General features: G+C 41.5%; 1 protein-coding gene across 3 annotated transcripts in view; it reads right to left on the reverse strand.

Moving 5' to 3' along the window:
- Nucleotides 1-11,307, reverse strand: part of bmp2k (BMP2 inducible kinase) — a 59,395-nt gene extending 48,088 nt beyond the window's left edge. For all 3 annotated transcript variants that reach the window (XM_080434046.1, XM_080434045.1, XM_080434044.1), the window contains exon 1: nt 10,090-11,307. In XM_080434046.1, the coding sequence (XP_080290172.1) occupies nt 10,090-10,243 (154 nt within the window). In that variant the 5' untranslated portion in view covers nt 10,244-11,307. The remainder of the gene's footprint in view (nt 1-10,089) is intronic.
- Between the last annotated feature and the right edge of the window lie 10,080 nt (nt 11,308-21,387).

The following is a 21,387-nucleotide window of genomic DNA, read 5'->3' on the forward strand; positions in this document are numbered from 1 at the left end:
TGGAGGGCAATTAATCAAATTGATGTTGCCGCTGAAGCAATGGAACTATTGGTTCTTTTATAGCCATACGGCCACAGAAACTGCTTTGAGCTATGACATGCCAGCCTCCATTCGACTAGCTCAAACTCGACTGACCCATTTTTCCTCACCGTTTCAATTATGCTGTGTATGGCTTGGTAGTGCTGCCTGGGCCTGGCAAGTGTTTCTCATTCTGCCTGCGACAGACCCAGGCTGACAACCATCTAACTCCTTTTATCAGGGTTGTTGATTTTTAATACACGTCACGTGTTAAGCAGGGAAGGAGAGATGGGTGCTGTGGGGTAATAGGAGAAATTAGGATAAAGCATTACATCAGCAGGGTCAGTCATTAACCGCATTCATTGACCTTGGTGTCTCTATTTTGGTTATGTCAATAAAAGCAAAGGTGATAAAAATAACAACAAAACCCAATGGAAATCCCAAATTTCAAAAAATAATGAAAATAGCTGAAATACAAGCTCACAATGTGACACATTGTGAGCTTGCAAATCAGCTATTTTCGCTATTTGTCGTATGAAGTCGAAGTCATATCACCCAGCCCCACTGGGATGCATTTAATTACTATTACTTAAATCTCTGTAGGACTATGTCTATGTGCTAGACCAATATGAATAATGATCAAACGATAATCCTAGCATCCCTCAGGCTGAGGGACTCGACTGCTTACTTAGCCTATGTGATGCGTGTTTTATGTGACAACAAAGACATCTGATATTTAAATGTTCTGGTGTTGCATTCTTGGAGTCAACATTACTGCCTAAAACAACAGCAATTGAGAAATCAGAGGCAACATCTCATCGGGCCACGGTTAAGACAGCGGAGCTTTGTGACGATTGGGAATTGATAAGCTGCCGTGCTGACAAGATGATCAAAGAGACCAACATCTAGATGCCAGATGTAACCTGTTCTGGGGGCTAAATGATAGCCCAGTGGAAAGTGTGGTTTCTAAAACAATAACACTTACGTTTATCAGACTGCAGTGACAATTAGAACTGGTTGTGCTTTCAAGGCCAGAGGCCACTCAAGAAGATTGAATTACAGCATGAGGGAAGCTGATGGAAAGAGCGGGCTGCACTTATGAGAGAAACCTGCACACGATGATCCTCTTCTTGGTCTGTCTAGTGGGAACACAGAGCTGTTTAGGTGACACAATGCACAGTGTCATGTGCAACTGCTTGTGAGTCAGTGCTTTGGCGTGTCGTTAGAGGAGCATATCCTGTAATTTACTTGAATAGACGTTTGTACCTCTAATGGTGACATGACGTGAATAATGACCAACCAACATAACAAACTAAATAATCAGTATCATAAGCTATATAATGGGTGTGCATCAAACAACGCCTCTGAATTCCAAACGGAGTATTAAGTTGAAGCATCAGGCCTGGTCGTTTTAAAACTTAAAGACGTTTAAAAGGTGCAGTGAGAGATATTTTATGGTTAAAACGAAGTTTGTTTAAAAGTTAAAGCTCTATATTCCAACATTAATCACTGTAATAATGACTGTTTGTTCAGTAACAGGGGTCTTCCAGTCCCAATTTTGTCTGCCAATTTATTTGCTGCATCGCTTCCAATTTCACTTGTTTATCCTGTATCCTATATATGGATTCTCTCTCCCATGAAATGTATTTTATTTAGAGCTGGAGAAGACGGGAAGACCCCTGTTACGGAACTAGCGGTCTATAGCAATGATTACTATGGGAACGTAGAGCTATTTAACACAAACAGAAAATATCACCTACACCACCTTAACTCCAGTCAAATATAGTACAACAGTGAATAATCCTGTCAGGAAGGAGTACTATATATATTAAGGAGTGCAGCTATTTTCCTTTTTGCAGTAGATCTACATTTTCCTAGATTAAGCAGTTGCAGTAAATGCATATGCTAACTATATTCATTACCACAAAAAAGACAGATAGACAGACATGCCTGGTTACAAAATATTCCAGATGTCAAATAATGCCATTTCAGTTTATCCATATTTTCAAAGCATGTCAGTTTCTTTAAAGATCAAGGTCTATTTGACCTAAAAGTTGACCAAAAACAACAAGCTGTGCCGCACTTTACTGACCCAGTAAGCACATTCCACAGAATGACATGTACACATGGCATGTGTTTACATTGTGTGTGTAATAGTAGCTCATGTCTAACCGGCCTAGTCCAGCTTTCTTCTGATCTCGACAGAGCAGACCAGTGAGCTCATTTGGACAGTGGACACACAGCTGTAAACGGCTCTGTAAGCCACACAGGCCAAGTGAGCAGTGCAGCTCGAGCTCCACGACTCACTTACCCCATTAAGACCGGGAACGCATCTGTGTCATTTTTAGATTTCTTTAGCTATTCAAAAATAGCAGATTTACAAGCTCATAGCGGAGCGCTATTCAAAAATAGCAGATATACAAGAACCGAGCTTGTAGATCTGCTATTTTTTTTTAAATCATGAAGATTTGTACAAATCTTTGAATATATTCCGGTATATTGTTTAAAGCGAACCTTTTTACTCCAATATTTGCTTCTGGGGGGTCCCTGGAACAAAATATTTTGGCGGCCAAATACATATCATTTTGGGGGTCCTTGACATGGAAAAGGTTTGAGAACCACTGATTATAGCAACATACGTTTTTTTTTAACTGTTAGGATTAAGAAGACATTTGTAGAATCCCCAGAAGCAAAGATTTAAGTTAAAAGATGCTGCTTTAAAATATATATATATTCAAAGATTTTTCTAAAATAGCAAATCTACAAGCTCATAGTGCGGCACTCGGTGCCGCACTATGAGCTTGTATATCTGCTATTTTTTAATAGCCAAAGAAATCTAAAATGACACAGATGCGTTCCTGGATTGAATGGGTTAATTCCCTGAATTGTTCAACGTTCACATAAAAATGTGAATTTTGCTTCAAAAACTTTGACGTCCAAAAAATAGCTTAAAAAGGTCAGCCCTACCCTATTCTTATATTTATGTCAAGTCACTGTTTATCACCTACTGCCTACTGTATGTACAGTGCCATTCCAAGTTATGGGAAATATGTCTTTGCCAAATACCTGTGTCACTCCTCTCATGTACTCACTGGCACCAGAGCATGTTTACTGTGCCCATAACCTCAGTGGTTACGGGTGAAGGAGTCATTCGTCACTTGTCCGAATGGTAATCTATTGCTCAGACTCGAGACTCAGTCACTGTCAAGCAGAGAAGCCTGCTCATCTTAAGTCTAGAATCGGTTTCACACCTGTACTTTGGCTCTCTGAAAACTCAGTACTGGACATCTAACAAACTGGCAACCAGAGATGTCTGAACAAATGAGTTAAGCTTAACCACTTAAATCTTAGTCTGGGGTTCGGCTCTGTACCTGGTCCGCTCTTTCTTTCCCTCTACACCAAATCTCTTTGCCAAAAATAACAGATCTACAATCTCACAGCGTGTCACGACTTCTTGTGAGCTTCTAAATCTGTTGTTTGCCGGTTGTTCCCCCCATAATAGGGATGCTAAGGTTCAAGCGTCTAGTAGTGGCTTCATAAATGTAGTCAAGGTCAGCGTAACAATGTAACCATTTCACTTATGACAATCATCTCATCTCAATCCCCAAAATGGTCCTGAGCACTTCACTGACACAGTCTGACCACATAATGTACGATATTGTCAGTGTTAGTGTCGTGGCATAAACTTGTGGTGTTGTGTATTGGGTCATTCAATGGGAACGGGTCAAGGACGGCCATCTGCGAGCCGACCGTTGATTGGAGTTCCGGCAGTGTCTGTCTTGAACATTTTTCCTGCATCTTGGCTGGTCAACATGAGACCGTTATAACAGCTACAAATGTGTAAAATAAAACAAAAGGTCATTGTTTGTGTACAGTATCTTTACAGAAATCAATTACAGCAACAATTTTGTCCATTTCATGTGTTAAATCACAGGAGTTAATTAATCAATATATGCAGTGTGATGAGAAATGGCATGCAAATATTATCATCAGACATGTAATGAACGTGAAAGAAAGCCAAGACCATGCAATGTGCAAGCACCCTTAGGGAAAACACTCCATCAGTGACAGTGCTAGTGATACTGGTTTATTGCTATACATTTGTAAACTTAGAACATCCTGTTATGCCTACATTTTAATTTAATTGATCTAGGAGAAATCTAGCATTTCCATTTCAAAATGCTATATAGTGTAATACTGTTATCTTTGGTCTATGGCCGAGTTCATTCCCAGATTTGGCTGAGGCCAATGCCCTCCTCAGATTGGACAATAATGCGTTGGTAGAAAAATAATTAATTTGCAATAGCACAAAGAAGGGGTAGTGGTCGTGTAGAGAGGCAGATACAGAAGGCCTCAATAAGCAAGCACAAAGACAGCTATCCCCATCATGGGACCCAGTACTGCACCGTACCAGCATTCTTTATAGGGTGCTAGAACAAGACAACAAAGGGGACACAATCCGCCCATTCATGGCCAGTACAGTATGCTAATCATGTAGATGGGATGTACTCTCACAATGGTTGAGAGAAAAAGGGGAGGATCAAATAGGTCATACACAAAACATTAACAGAACAAGTGTGTGTCCTGCATGATAAAAAATATACATCAAAATATCCGCCCCAGCTCATTTTTCATTTACACTGCAGCAAGTATCCAGTTGTACTTTACCACTTATGCCCTCTATACTGTGTTGTATGACTTATCATGAAAATAGCCTATCTACAAGCTCACAACGCATCATGAAGTGTTCAGAGCTTGTAGATCTGATATTTGCCATTTGTTTATATTTTTTTAACTGTGATTATTATTTTTATTATGGGAAAATGTGCCTATCATGACATGCCCAAAATAGGGACGTCAGGGTTAAAGTGGCTGGCCAGCCACGTGTTTACTACTAATGATATGTTTAGCCTACTTATCAGCATAGTTAAATTCTAATATCCACTGTGCCAGTGGCTTATCTAATTAGGCTTGCTCTGGTTTGTTTTCCTTTCATTAATAAAAGAAGACACTAAGGAAATTTCAAACCGGACGCTTTCACATCCTATTCACAATCCGGTCCAGCATTGACAGAATATAATTTGTAATCCGATTTGCATTGATAACTCGCATCAATGCACGGGCCAAAAGCCCACTTGGTTGCACACTATCTTAGTTATAAGCCATTCAAGACATGATGAAAAAGCCTTATGTTCCAACACAGCAGCCCTTTGCGTGTCTACTGCGATTGTCTAATGTGATTTTGTGGCTCATCATAGTTATCCCTTCAACTGAAAAGCTTCAATTACTTCAAGTTGCGTTTATGAAACCGTGTATAGGTCTCAGATTTTGCTGACGGCAAATTGTGCATCGTCAGCATGTCCTGTGAAAAAAACTTTACTAACAGGCATACTTCACCCGTTCACCTCAAATGCACAGATGACATAACCTGAAAACCACAGCTACACTTCATTCAGACAGACACGTTTTGAAGTGCTCTGTGAACAAGGTTAAATGCAAGGCACGCAAAACACAGGGAATCCGTTCGTAGCACAAACCTTGAAAAGCACCGATCCTCAAGATCGGTCAAAATCAAGGTGACCTCAATTAGCTGAGGCAGTAATAGGTTACAACCTAGGTTAAGATTGTTTTAGTTTTTAAAAGGCAAAGGAAGAGAAACTAGTAATCCAGACTACAAATGAAATGTCCTACAGTTAATTAGAAGTTACATTTCTTCAAGAACTTGCAAATAGATGTGAACATTGTCTTGTATACAAAGGTTCCTGTGTATGATTCATGCAGTAGTTTACAGTAGTCCAAGACAGTCCTACATGTCCTTGTTAACATACCGTATGTGCATTATAGGCAGCTATGTATTTTAACTGTTGGCCAGCAGGCATGTTCAAAAAAGACAGCAAGTAAAGTGTAAACCGGATATAGTAACCACGGTTATAGCGATCAACTGCTTATATATAAAAAAGATTGGTAGATAATCATTCCTATACAAATGTTTTTTTTTAATGCTCATAATAATCAAGTAGTGCATTTACAGTGTTCATTATGGATTCAATTTGACTATGGTAATTCTGCTTTTTTATTCCTCCAACTGCAACAGCTCTGAACGGAGGCATTAGATGTTCAGTGTCTGTCCATTCATTGTCTTAAACGTTATATCTCAGGAATACCTTGAGGACATTTCAAAATGTGGAACATCCACTTGGACTCAAGGATGAACTGATTAGAATTTGGTGGTCAAAGGTCAAGGTCACTGTGATCTCTCAAAATGTCATACATGTCAATAGAATGATAACATACATTGATTTATACATATACCTATATTACTGTGAGGCTGGACAGACATGGATGTAAACTCAAACAACAACAATGTGGTATTTCTAGTTTATTCCCATGGTAAAACGTCATGGCTAGTGATGGGAGACAGAAAATGAATGTGCATACTGCACGGGGAATGCACCTGTGGTTGAATCCACCCCTGTTAAGTAGATTGATAATGTCCAGGACATAATGCCCCTGAGCAGGCCGTTGGTGAGGGAAAAGGCATAAAAATTGGCAGTGAGCCTCGGAGAAGAAAACTAAGTTTCCCTAGGCTGGTTTGAGTGATTTAAAAAGAAGACTTTGCCGCTGAAGTGACCTTAAAACAATGTTGAACCTCAAACTCATTGTGCAAGTAACCTCATGCACATCTATCACAATCAAAACAGCTTGTAAATAGGTCGTCCGTGTGGCGAGGGGGTAAAGTACGTGCCCACCACCGTGGAGGCTAGGGTTTGTCTCCAACACAATTTCCATGTTCGCAGGTGGGGAAGCTATGAGGATTGTGTTCTTTGATGACGCACTAGCAACTCCGTCTCCTACAGGTTGGCTTGTTCAGTGAGGAGTGGAACTGGGAGGGATAGCGTGTTGCTCTGCACGCATAACGGCGTCCCTGCAAAGCTCTTCACTGTCAGGTGAGAGAAGCAGCTGTCGACTCCATGTGTATCTGAGCCAGGAGGCATGTGGTTACACCCTCCACAGAGCAACTGCTGGGGACAGCAGTGAGAGGGACCGTATAGTTCGTTGTTAAAAGGGGAATTGTGATAACAAATGGAGAGGAAACACACAAACAAAATAATAGTTTATAAATGTGTTCTCTAGATCAAATTCTGTCTGCATGACATATGCAAAAGCTACTAGTGCATCAAATGTATTTCGCAAACGTATTTACCAGCAACCCAATGCAAGACAGTGAAGTGAAGTCTACCAATACTAAAATCAAAACTAACAAAAGACAACGTCTTAAATTATTTTCATTCCAGACATGTAATATTGCAGAACGAGCATTCCAGATGTGAAAATAACATGTTTTGGATTATTTAGTTATGCATTGTAGGCTACCAAGTATGTGCGACAAGAAAGTCGGCAGCACTCTAACCTTAAGCATTTGATTAGGCTACATTTTGGTCAAGACCATCGCTGTGGTTGGAATTTGGAAAAGACTGGAAAATTACGCCTGGGTCAATTTTGGCTTAAGTTTCCCTTTAACAGTTAACATCTTGGCCTCAAATTCACAAAGAGTTTGTGCTTCTTTCAAAGTGTAAAAATAAGCCATGCTATTCACTAAGCTTTGCAGTGGCACTACAACGATGCCAAATTGCACAGGCAATAGAATAAATCCACTATGCGTCTGCCATGGTTGCATAATGCTAATTACACGTAAATGTGTGCTCAGACCACAGTTATTGAAACTAATGTTGCACAAGTAAGAGGTTTTAATGGTGGTATAAATTGCATGCTCAAAGAACAGTCAGACCATTTATTATTGTACTACTATCCGAAGATATTGTTTCAGTAGCTATTCCATTATTCAGCTGTACTATGCAATGGCATTGGCATGCAACTTCTATAGGCACTGTATGTGTGGACGATCCTTTCATTTACCATTTGCCTCGTTATAGTCTGTCTCAAAGCTAAAGTAACGCAATTTGCCCTTGCCGTTGATGACTGTGTGGTCTTTGCTGGCGCAGGCCAGGGCTCATCTTGCAGCTTGTTTGTGCTACAAGCCAATTTGCATACATTTCTTAGTGAATAAATTATCTGTGTTGTGCAAAACGTGTTTGTGAATTTGGTCCTCCTCAGCACTACAACTTTTTTCTGAGAGAGGGATTTCAAGACTAGGCTTGTGTTGCGGTTCAGAGAGCCTGTTAAGATGTCAAGGCTACAAAAGGATGGGTAAGACCAAAGACATTTAGTAGAGCACGGGTGACACACTCACAGATGCATCCTGTTACTAGATCTGTACCCATTTCTTGGGTTCTCTCTGACAGCCATCAGACAGAAACCACAGAGGGAAATGACTACGAGTTCCTGCTCAACATAATAGAAACTGTCCTACTCTGCAGATAAGTTACAAGGAGAGAGAAAATAGCTTACCATACACAATTTTGAGGCCTCTTTTATAAAACAACCATTCCACTACCCATGTTCTTAACTGAGGTAACTGACGATTCAGAGAATGAGAGAAACTTTTCTCCTACCTGGGCCGCCCGGCACACCTATTTTCCGTTACACTTTGAGGCAGCGGCCATGCTTTTCATTAAACTGAAAAACTGCTGACCATTGGTTGAATAAGATGAGACTTTAGGAAATCATCCCATGATTCACTGTGCACCCCTGAAAGCAGTCACACGAGTGACCCACTGACAGACGCCGCCCGGCTGTGGGATGTCCGGGCCGAGCCGTACCGCACATACTGATGAGCCTCCCTTGCCCTTGCCCACTGTCCTCCATCATACAGTATGACAGCAGCACTGTGAGCCAAGAGGTGTCAGTGATGAGAAGAGGGGTGACTGCGTCCACCAGTGCTTAGCTACTTAAACCCTAGATACTTAGTTGACCGGGGTTCCCCAGGGCCCTATACTTGGTTCGCTACCTTTTCCCTCTACACCTAATAGCGATCTACAAACTGAGCTTGTACATCGGCTATTTTCACTGAATGTTCACCCCAGATTAGTAATGCTAGTGTTCGCGGGGACGGAGTGCAGGCAGTCAGGATCGTACTTTGTGTTCTTAAGTGAAGATTCCAGCGAGAGTCACTTCCCACGATTAGATTGTAAAACACATGACAGACAACATAGAGACGTTTTTTTGTTTTTCTTCCGCCCCTCGTAAGATCATGACTACCACAGCATGTTTGTAATGTTACGCAACTCAAAGGGACACTGTCAATCACTGCTGTTTGTGTTAATGCCACTGACATGAGTGTCATTGTTGACAACGGGCATTCAAGGTTAGAATTAAGCAGGTGTGGCTTGCCACTTTCTGCTTGTATAGTCCCCATTAAACCTTCCTTGTGTAGGTGTCAAACATAGCTTTCAATCCCTTGAAAGCCATCAGCTTGGTATGCTATTGCTAAAACAGCCACTGAGCTCAACCATGGACTATGTCATATTATCCCCACTTCCTCATTTTTTATCCTGTTCTCTTTTTCAAAACATGTAATTATATTGTAACATTATGTATATAAAGCTGCATGCACTAAGTTAATACCAGGCTAGCTATTCACAGGTTAAACAAAGTTGCATTACTAGTGACATATAGGGCTATAGAGGTTGAGGACCATCTCTCCAGTGAAGCAGTTGGAGCATACAGGATATTTAGTAGTGCTGAGGTTTGGGTGGCTCAGTTTAGTATATATATACAATATATCCAAGAGAAAAGTCACCAAATACTGCTACACTAAAAGTAACAGTAATAAACTAAAACTAACTGTAGTGCAAAAAGAAGGCATTTGACCATTGTTGAATTGTATAGATCAGTGGTTCGGGGACTCTCAGGGTTCTTTTAGTCGGTTCTAAATTGACCCTTACACATCTGTAATTCTTGACAGTATACAAATGGAACCAAACGAACCCTAACGGGTCCATTTGGTTCAATGTGTATACTGTCAGAGTTAAGGGGGGGTCCTTGAAATCTTAAAAGTGTGAGAACCACTGGTTATATAGATCAATGAATGAAGTGTGGATCCCATTAATGGGGGCACAATGTGCCAGACATGTTACCACAAGCGGCAGGCTACATAGTAGTAGTACATACCCTCTGCAATCAGCTCCTCCACGGTGACCTGATACCGGCCCACGGCGAACACCTTCCCCAAGTAGCTGCTGACTCCTGAGCAGGACCCCGACCCGGACGCACCTCCTCCCAGTCCGCCACTTTCGGACTTTGGCATTCGCGAAAACTTCTTCATTATGCTTTACTCTCTTCTGAGCAACACACCAATCAAACCCTTGTGGGGAAATCAACTGAATGGCGTTGAAAGTTCTTTGAATCGTACCGGCGACGTTCTTCTCTCGACGTCCCCCTATCAACTGAGTGTTCTGTCCTCCTCCTGCATGCTCCGTTGTGGAGGCTCCTGGTTGAGAGGGTGGAGGAGCTACTCGACCGTCATGACCAGAACCAGTCTATCCCGTCGGCCTGTGAAGAGCTTCCAGATCACGTCCCACTCCCCCTCAGATCACGGTCCCACTCCCTCCCGATCACCTCACCGCCGGGGTAAGAATGACAGCAGCATCCAGTGAGACTCCCCAGGTGACCGCTTGTTTCTTTCCCCGATTTGCGTCGTGAAGCTCCGTCACTCCCTCTCAGTCACTCATGACACATCACGCTACTATAGCCGTCTTCCAGCTGCAGCTAGCATGCTGCTGCCGCTGCAGTCAAGTCAGTCAACAACAATGAAAGAAGAAGAAGAAGCCCCCAACAACAACGCTGTTGTCGGGCTGAGACGATGTCGGCACAAGAGGGCTTTGTGCTGGTGGTTAAACCCCTGGAAATAATAATGAACCCCAAACGGACAGCCGGGGGGGGGAAAGAAAATGCCTTTGTTTTGTTTGTTTTTATTATTATGATCCCCCCACGTATTCCTCTTCACCTCCACCACCTCCTCCTCGCCGCGGCGTTATTAGCCTGTTAGCTTCAGCTCGGCTAACAGTTTCAGTGGTGTCTCCTCCTCCGAAGGAACGAGAGCTCAGCGTTACGAGCGGCCGCCGTGCAACGCCACATGTAAGGCGGTTAACTCAAAGATAAGGCACAACGCGACCTGGGGGACCGAGAGGGAGAGACGAGAGAGAGCCCTGCTTTTTACTGCGAAAATTCACCCACATTCGGTCCTTTTTCTTTTTGTCGGCTCATTCCCCGCCGCCGCCGCCTCTCGTCCGTCTGCGGCTCATTATTATTATTGTGTTTTTTTTTTTCTTCGTTCAAGTTCACCGTTAAAACTCGGCAGAACTCTCGTGACTGTCTCTGTCTCCCTGGCCTGGCAGCAGCGCGAGCGAGAGGCAGCGTTGCCAGATGTTGCGAGAGAAATAAGCAACCAGGTGGGTCTAGAGGAAAACAAGCCCAAAAGAAGCAAAGTAGGGCACTAGGCCATTGATATGAGCACTTTAAACGTATACATAGGAAACCTATACAACATGTGGAATATTTGGAAGCTTTTTGAAACATTCTAACGATACAAATCTGGTTCGGCGCTCCCTGGCACAAAACATTTTCAGATGGGGGTTAGTTAGGGGGACGAATAAATATTAATTTGGGGGTCCATGACATGACTTAAAAGTATTTGAGAGCCACTGGTTAAAATGATTTAAAAATTGTGAAGCAAGCCCAAATAAGCAACTACACTTTAGAAACAAGCCCAAAAAACGCAACCCGCAAATACCAATATTTACAAGCAATTTTACAGAAAAATAAGCCAAAAGTCGCTTATAATAAGCAGACCTGGCAATTCTGAGAAGTGGGTGTTTTTTTTGTGTTATTAGCCAATCACGTTGACAACCTAACCCCAGCGCTGGTGGTTCCGCCCTCTCCGTTGTTCCAATTGGTGGAAGAGACGCTGTACTCGTTGCTGATTGGGTGGTGGCGGCGTCAGTCTATCGCGCGAGGAGGGGGTGTCGCTTGCCAAAAGTTAGTTTAGACTGGATGGGATCCAATTCACTTTAGTGAGTTGCAGATCCGGTTTAGAGCGGATACGGAAATGGTCAGCGTGTGTTCGTCTATTTGTACAGGGTAATTACCGGATACAGTAGGCGGGTTTAAACCGGATTCTGAGCAGTAGCAAATAGGAACCAGGTGCTGCGGCAAGCAAAAAAGGAACATATCTACAAGATCTACATCTAAGGTTACCTTGTAGATCTGTTCTTTTTTTTGCCAAAGCGACACCGTACTATGGAGCAGAGATTTTAGGCTTTAGGTTGAAGAAGGACTTAAAACAGTCGATCTAACACTAATACAAAAGGATAGTTATTGATCTATTATCTTGGTTGTTGAATACAATACCCATTACCCACCCACCCACCCCCCCCACACACACACTTTTGTCGTGCGCGTAATGAAGGGTTTATGATGGGTCTAGTATTTAGGGCATAGGTTACAGCTGTCTGTTCTGTGTGGGTGTCAAATAAACATGATTGATTGTAACTCCGCTTCGTTTTAATGGGATTTTCCCACTAGTCCAAAAAAGAATGTTCAGTGACAGTAGCCTATGAGTAATTAATGTGTCAAAGTTGTCAGGAATCAGGATATTAATTTTGAACAAAAAGCATCAGTGTGTAGGCTAGTCTGCAGCATGGAAAGTAACTAATTACATTTACTTAAAGGACGACTTCACCGCTTTTCAACCTATCTTCATATAATTGGTCCTCACTAATACTCATGATAAAATGGTACAATTTTTTTCTACTCGGTCTGTGTCTCAGAGGAGGGCTGTGGACAGTTCAGAGTCCCGTCTACCAGTGACATCATCAATGGGGAATCCAAGCTAATAGAAACTGCAGGCTTTCTATTCCTGAAGAGTTGCAATGCAATAAAAGAAGCCATTGTTCTCGTGTTAATAAAAATCTAAATAAAAAATGTGAAATCTTGTTGGAAAAAAAAATCATGCCTAACGATGATGTCACTGGTAGACGGGTTCTGGACTGTCCACAGCCCTCCTATGAGACACAGACCAAGTAGGAAAAAATTGTACTATTTTATCATGAGTATTAGTGAGGACCAATTATATGAAGATAGGTTGAAAAGCGGTGAAGTCGTCCTTTAAGTACTGTACTTGTTCAGTACAATTTTGAGGTATGTTTACTCTACTGGAGTATTCCCAGTTTTTATTCCTTGTACTTCTACTACATCTCGGATCCAAATATTGTACTTTCACTCCACTACATTTATTTGAAAACTTTAGTTACTAATTACTTAGTAGATTTCGAATAGAATATTTCGGCCATTTGAAAAAAGCTCACAATGCCTCGCAATGGATGCATTGTGAGCTTGTAGATCTGCTATTTTCAAAAGATTTGTATACATTCGAAAACTTGAAACTGGACATTCTGCATAATGAGTACTTTACTTTTGGTACTCTAAGTACATTTTGATGCCAATACTGTTGTACTTTTGATTGATTTTGAAAAATCTCTCAGCTCTGAACTCGATATGATCCGCATCTGGCTCTCTGACAACAAACTATCATTACACCTGGGTAAAACCAAATCCATTCTCTTTGGGTCTAGTGTTAACCTTAACAAGGCTGAGAGCTTCACAATCAAAGCGGATGACGATGTTATCACAAGAAAGGAGGAAATTACCTACCTGGGTTCCATCTTGGAGGCAAACCTCTCCGCTGATAAGATGGCAGAAAGAGTCATCAAAAAGGTCAATCAAAGAACACGTTTTCTGTACAGGATCAACTTTCTAGTCACTAGTCAGTAAGAATACCCTGAAGATTCTCGCAGGGGCCCTCATCCAAGGTTATTTCGACTATGCATGCTTCTCATGGTATCATAACACCACTAAGGCCTTAAAAACAAGGCTCCAGACATCCCAAAAAAAACTGTAAGGCTACTTCTTGGCCTCAATCATACACCCCTTCTAACCCCTGCTCACTTTGCTAGGGTTGGATGGCTCAGGGTTGAGGACAGAGTAGGCAACTTGCTATGGGCCTGGTCTACAAGATTCGACACAACATTTGGGATCCCCCTGTATTTGTCAAAATACTTCCAAAACGTAAATGAAGTCCATGATCATAACACCAGAGGCAGCTCCACTGATCGTGTTCAACCCAGATTTGGCACAAACAAGGGAATGAACTCTTTCTCATGCTATACAACAAAAATGTGGAATGCCTTACCCAAAGGAGTAAAGGAGTGTAAAACCCTACTCACTTTCAAAACTGCGCTAAAGAATCACCTTCAGGAGGCTGCAATTCCAAACTGTCCCATGGCAAAGTCTTAACCTACCCCCCCCCCCTCCCCTCCTCCTAAAACTGTCTATTGTACATACTTCTTGTTTTTCATACCAGTAACCTGTAAGCTGATTGTATGACGTTCTGCATAGTAGTGTATATTTGTATGTCTTCTTAAATGTCATCATGATTTGAGTGCACGGGGATCTCATTTGAAATAAGCCAAGTGCTTTTATGAGCGATCCAGTTTAGAGGACCTTGTATTGTGAATTGTACTTCCATGTACTGTTACCATGTATTTCTAAATAAAGTATTCAATCAATCAAAAGATGTTTGATTGATGTACTTTATTTAGTAAGACATGAGAAAAACAGTACATGGAAGTACAGATTCACCACCCACAATACAAGGTCCACTAAACTGGAAGGCTCATTAAGCACTAACTATAAACGTGTTTAAAATGAGATCCCCACGCACACAAATCGTGATGATCATGATGATTGTGTTTTAATCAAGTACATTTTGAATTCCAGACTCTTACTTGTAACAGAGTATTTCTATATTGCAGTGTTGATAATTTTACTTAATAAGTACAACATTTGAGTACTTTTCCCACCACTGGTAGTCTGGGGAGACACTATACATTGTTTCTTGATTATGCTGGCTGGCCAAATGCAATGTGCTCACTTTGCTCTCTACAGGAAAATACCCTTTTGAAAGACGAGGCGTTCGCTGGTAGCAACTGATCACAATGTTCACATTTAGGTCACACTGCCTGTAATATATGGAAAGCACATGGCAGAGACACAGATTACATAAGAGATGAGGAGCAGAGAGAGTCACATGACTCCAAACTCTGTGTCTGGACACATCCTGTTCCTCCTCTTTGCCCCACAGGAGGGTCTCTGTTGACACACTTATTGTTCTCTGATTTCTGAAGCGAATGATGCCACCTGCTGGTGACTTTTGTCCTAAAGCAGTGGTTCTCAGCCTTTTTTTTATTTCAGGGACCCCCAATTTGGTATGCTATATAGGCCACAGACTCCCATTTGGTACCCCTTTTTCTCTACAATTTACAATTTAGGCATTTACAGACGCTCTCTTAATCCAGAGCGATTTACAATAAAGCAAGGACAACACAAGGTAATACATCAAATGCATACTGTAAAACCCTCAGTGTCCCCAGGGGCCAGAGCCTAGCCTACTTTAACAACCAATGTCCTAATCTAAAGGATATACAGTAAGCTGTGGGGTCTGGGGAAAGTGGGAAACCCAGGGGGTCCTTGAGGGGGTTCCCAGATTTCCCCCAGCTAAACGATTCATGGTTAATCTTCACCATTAATGCATTTATAAGTACATTTAACTAGAGAATGTTCATTGATTGATTTGTCCTAAACCATGATGCACTTATAATGGCATGGAAATGACATAGTATGTATGTCATTCCATCTGCTGCTATATTCACTGCCTGCTATTTTTACCACACACTGTATAGCTAGGCTATCATGCACCTTATGTACGGTATATATTTCACATGTTGATATCTGATCTGTGTTTCAGTTTTTTTCCTTCTCTATCTCTTTCTACTTTCTTGAAACTGCAAATGACAGTGCTTGTACGACAGAATTTTGGCCACTTCTTTACGCCCATAAACATGCAATGTTATGTGACAATAAAGTTGAGTTGAATTGAGTTTCACTGTTATCTCTATTACCTACAGTACAGTGACTGCCAGTAAAGGAATTCTGGGCCAACAACTCATGTCTAACAGTAAAAACATTCCCATTGCATAAAAAAAATACATCTTATCAAATTGGGGGTCCTTGAAATTGAAAAGGTTGAGAATAGGCTATGTAGTGGTCTACTTTTGAACATAATTCCTTCCACGCAAATTCTTTGCGAGGAAGAATAAAACAAAAAATCAGATTTTGTCCAGAATACTAAAATCACAGTTTCCTTTCTGTTCCGTTCTCGTCTCTATAGAGCTGCTCAGACTTTATGGGGGTTCTGACCGCATAAACTGTCTCTAGCAGTGTGTTAAGTCCTGGGTGTGCTAAATGGGACGTCTCCTGTGGCCCTGGTATTCCCTTCAAATTATGTCACTACTATTTATCACACTCCACACGCAAGCACACGCACGCACGCACGCACGCACGCACGCACGCACGCACGCACGCACGCACGCACGCACGCACGCACGCACGCACGCACGCACGCACGCACGCACGCACGCACGCACACACACACACACACACACACACACACACACACAGTGGGTCTGCAGATAAAGATGCAGTTTGGCAGCCTCTGCTGTCCTCATTTCCTCATTTTCGCAGTGAAGAGGCAGGGCAGCGGAGTGAAGGGCTGGGTCATTACATGGTTTTAATGAGGAACTGGACTTTGCCTCCAGGGTCTCCTCCACCTCAATAGGAAGTGAGTGACTGATTGGCCCTGGTTTTACCATCAGCAGTGGCTCAGCACGCAGAGCCACTCAATCTCCCCTGCTGCCTAGTAGTGAGTATAGCTCAGCTTGTGATCTGCTCTTTCTTTCTTTCTTTCTTTCTTTCTTTCTTTCTTTCTTGTTAAGCCACAGCCATAGGGGTTGTGTAATGATTTTTATATTTATATAGCACTTTTCCAGACATTGTCACATAGTGCTTTACAGTGCAGCATAAAAGAGCAACATGATAAGCGTTAGAGATAAACTACAACAAAAGATCAGTGAATAAAACACACAGTAGGCACAAAATGTAAAATAGACACATACAGATATAATCAATGAAACTGAAAATAAATGAGAAAATGACTTAGTATAGAGATAGGTTTTCAAAAGAGATTTAAAAGATGACACTGATTTTGCACCAGGTCAACAGGTAGGGCGTTCCAAAGCTTAGGGGCCCAGACTGCAAAAGCCCGGCCACCCTTCGTGATGAGCTGGGGTGTGGGAGTCTCCAGGAGGGCCTTATCTGAGGATCTGAGGCTGCGCACAGGCTTGGAAGGTTCCAGCATGTCAGAGATATAACTGGGAGCCTGTCCATTCACAGCTTTGAAAGTCATAACTCATAAGTAATATCTTAGCATAGTGTAGCATAGTGGTTCTATACATAGTGGTTCTATACATGCAACTAAATGCATTCATTAGGTGGTTTCAGAGAGTTACGAGGTTCTGTAAATGCACTGTGCAAACAATACATGATATTAAAAAGAAAATGCACTTTGAAATACTTAAGTATTTTAAAAGCAAGTACTCCTGTAGGTCACTTTAACTCAAGTAGAAATGTTATAATAACAGAATTAATGTATTATCAATAACTTTCACTTATATCTATATTTTATCAGGAGTATCTATACTTTGACTAACATGGAGTTGTGTACCCACCACTGCTTGCCCATTGGATATTGGACCCTGATTGTGTCAGGATGGAGGAGTGGAAAGCAGATATTCTCATAGCTCACCAGTGCCCTCTGCTGTTCAAAACTGATTATATAATCAGTGGCTCAGGCAAATGTGCAGATCACATACAGTAGAAACAGTCCTATCCACATGATGTGTAGATCACATACAAATGTAATATACTGTTTGAGTATGTGTAAATGGCAGTGGTGTAAAGTAACTAAGTGCATTTACTCAAGTAGCCTACTGAACTTCAGTACAATTTTGAGATATGTTTTACTTTCTTCAGTATTTCCAAATGTCAATACTTTTACTTCAACTCCACTACATCTCAGAGGAAAATATTGTACTTAAAACCACTCCAGTCTACTGACAAGGTCTATAAAACGCAGTTGCATTACTTTATAATCCATGCACCAACAGGACATTTGTTGTAGGCCTATGTTGTCATTGTAGGTCTATTTTATTGTATTTATTTATTTATGATTTTTTTATTATATATATATATATATATATATTTTTAAAATTATTATTATTATTATTATTATTATTATTTTTTTTTTTTTTTGGGGGGGGGGGGTACCATGTATTATTTTGTCAACACCAATCTGTCACTTGACCGGAAGTTAAGTGCTTATGTTCGTGTAACTTGACAACTGAGTTGATGGACATGCGCGAGACGTTGTCTCAGGGTTGCCATGTCTATTTTCAAATAACCGATGCAAATAGGTTTAAAGTGCCCATGCAGCCATAGATATATCTATGCATGCAGCCTTGTTTTCATAGACCTGGTTGCTTATTTCTCTCGCAATATCTGGCAACCTTGCGTCGTCGACCAGGAAGTGCCTTTGTTTTTTTCTGTTGCAGCAAACCATAGAGCAGCAAACACAGATGTCTGGGGTTACAGATCCTTTTCACAGGCTCTGATAAAACAAAATCTGTCTAGTATTATCAGCATAGTTTACAGCAATACATACAAAGCCAAGTCTTACTACTGTTGAAAAGAAAAAACTGAATACACTGTAAAAAATAATAATACAAAAAACGAATATGGCTGATATAGAAACATTGAGACTGTTTGTCAATGAACGTCTGACTACCGTGGCCGAGGACATATTAGCTGTGTTCGTCAGAACCATGGTACAGTACCAACAACACTTAGAGCTACAGCAGCAAACACAGCTGGATCTAATCAATGCTTCAATCAAAGCTCACGTTTCAGGTTTGTAACACTTAATAACATAATGCACTTAATGTCATAGGGCAGTGGTTCTCAACCAGGGGGGTCCCCACATGATGTATTTTTGTTTGGGGGGGGGGGGTCCCCAGATGACAGTTAAGTGACAATTTAAGGACTTTTAAGACCTTTTGACAGCCTCAAAAAATAATAAAGAAACGAAAAAAATACCAGTACTGCATCTACAAGCTCAACGCCTCGTAACGCGAGGTGTTGTGAGCTTGTAGATCTGCTATTTTCACAATATTTGTAATGCCTCAACTCCTACAATTCCATGCTAGTCAGGGTGGGGGGTTCTCAGTTCATGATTATTTTGGGGGGTCACGGCCTGAAAAGGTTGAGAACTGCTGCCATAGGGGTACGTTCTGTGAAAATAGCTGATATAAAAGCTCACAATGCGTGGCAGATGCGATCTGGGGAGGAGGTGGGTAAATAAAGCAGCAAGACACTGATATTACACAAGCAGCAGGAAAGCTAGTACTTAAGGGATAGTTCACCCCCAAAATGACCTTTTTTCTATCAAGTCACCCCATGGAGACTTGAATTCATGGATATTTTTTTGTTTTTGTTGTTATCAAATTATTGGCTTAGGAATGAGACAAAAACTAAACAATATCCATGAATTCAAGACTCCATGGAGGAAAAAAAGTAAATTTGTGGGTGAACTATCCCTTTAAGCCTTTATTTTGAAAGCAAAATGTATATTTTCTGTCGGAACTGTAGTTTAAGCTGGACTGACACCTGACAGGAAGAGGATACTGAACCACAATAACTAAGAACAATTCCCATTCCGGTTACCGACATTCAGTTAAAACTAGCCATGGTTCACATGACGCTTATACAAGCGTCATGGTGCCGAGTCCCCCTGGTCTAAAGTTGTGTTCGATTTTTTCACATTGCCATCTCTCACATAAACATAAACGTTCAGATTTCAAATATAAAGTGCTTACCACCGAGCCACGGATGTTACAAGGCGATGCGGACCGCGATGAGTACCCGTATCTCCCGTATTGTTCAATAAAAAGCATTTGAATCCCATCGCCGGCCATTTTCTTTTTTGTTTTATTTTTGTTTTGTAATGTATCAGAGTGCAATACACCTCCCAACCATTAGTGTCGCATGGTTGAAAGTATCGGAGACAATTTGGAGAAAATGGCCGGCGATGGGATTAAAATGCTTTTTATTGAACAATACGGGAGATGCGGGTACTCATCGCGGTCCGCATCGCCTTGTAACATCCGTGGCTCGGTGGTAAGCACTTTATATTTGAAATCTGAACGTTTATGTTTATGTGAGAGATGGCAATGTGAAAAAATCGAACACAACTTTAGACCAGGGGGACTCGGCACCATGACTGTCATGGTATGACAGTCATGTTTCAGGGCTAAGTTAAAACATACAATGGGCCTCATGCAGGAAGCAATATGAAGAGATTTTCTCTTATGTATGTCGTTCTTATCCAGGCTTTTTTTCTTATTGTGTTTATCTGGGATTTAGCAATATTTCCTTATTTTTGCTTTCCTCTTGGTTAAGAACAAAGAGTTGACGAAAGCTTTCTTACTGAGATGAGAGAAAATACCGTCCACAAATTGCATTTTTCCAATGCTAGAAAACATAAGTTTTCTAGCATTTTGAGAACAGAAAACTCATGGAAATCATTAAAGAAATGTATATTATATGTTTTAGATTAATTATAAAGATTGGATAAAATTCATGGGCTAAAAATACTATTGATCCATTGGTACAATTATAACTATAAAAATCGAGGCACAGTGGCGCAGTCGGTAGCGCTGTCGCCTCACAGCTAGAAGGTCCTGGGTTCGATTCCCGCCGGGGACGCTGTGGGCGTTGGGGGCGTGTCTTCTCCTCCGCGTCATCAGCGCCCATACCATAGGTGGGGTTGGCGAAAGGGCCTACTCTGTGTGGAGTTTGCATGTTCTCCCCGTGTCTCCTAGGGTAGTTAATACCCTCACAAAAACATGTAGTAATCCTGGTCACTATACTGCCTCCCCCTGGTCAGCCGGGGCGCCTGATGGAGGGGAAGGGAACTGGTTGGAATAACGTGTTCCTTCCACGCGCTACGTCCTACCAGGGAAACTCCCCCCTGTCAGGTGACAAGAAGGTCAGTTGGCTCTCATGCATTGAAGGAGGCATGAGCTCGGCCCTGGCCTCCCTAGGCTGGTGGGGGGAGTGTAGTGCCCAGGATCACTTAGCAAATTGGCACCGGGTGAAAAAAGGGTTCCAAAATCGAGGGATACAAATTTAAAAGATAACTATACAAATTTTGATAATATTGTGTACCGCCTGTTCTTTTTTTAAATTTCAGTTATGTGCCCTTCTACTAAAGCCAGAGTTATACGTCGGCACATGACATTGTAATGAGAATGCCCATTGAGAGAAGTTTCTGTATGAATAGATGTATTATTTTACATATTAAGTATCTAACAGGTTAGCATTTTTTTCAGTTTCTATTCCATTAGATCCTGTTTGTAAAGATGAGGTTTCTCCTGGACAGCAGGAGTGGAGCCCCAATCT

This window comes from Gymnoscopelus braueri (genome assembly GCF_963280865.1).
Source record: "Gymnoscopelus braueri genome assembly, chromosome: 7".
NCBI classification, from domain to species: Eukaryota; Metazoa; Chordata; class Actinopteri; order Myctophiformes; family Myctophidae; genus Gymnoscopelus; species Gymnoscopelus braueri.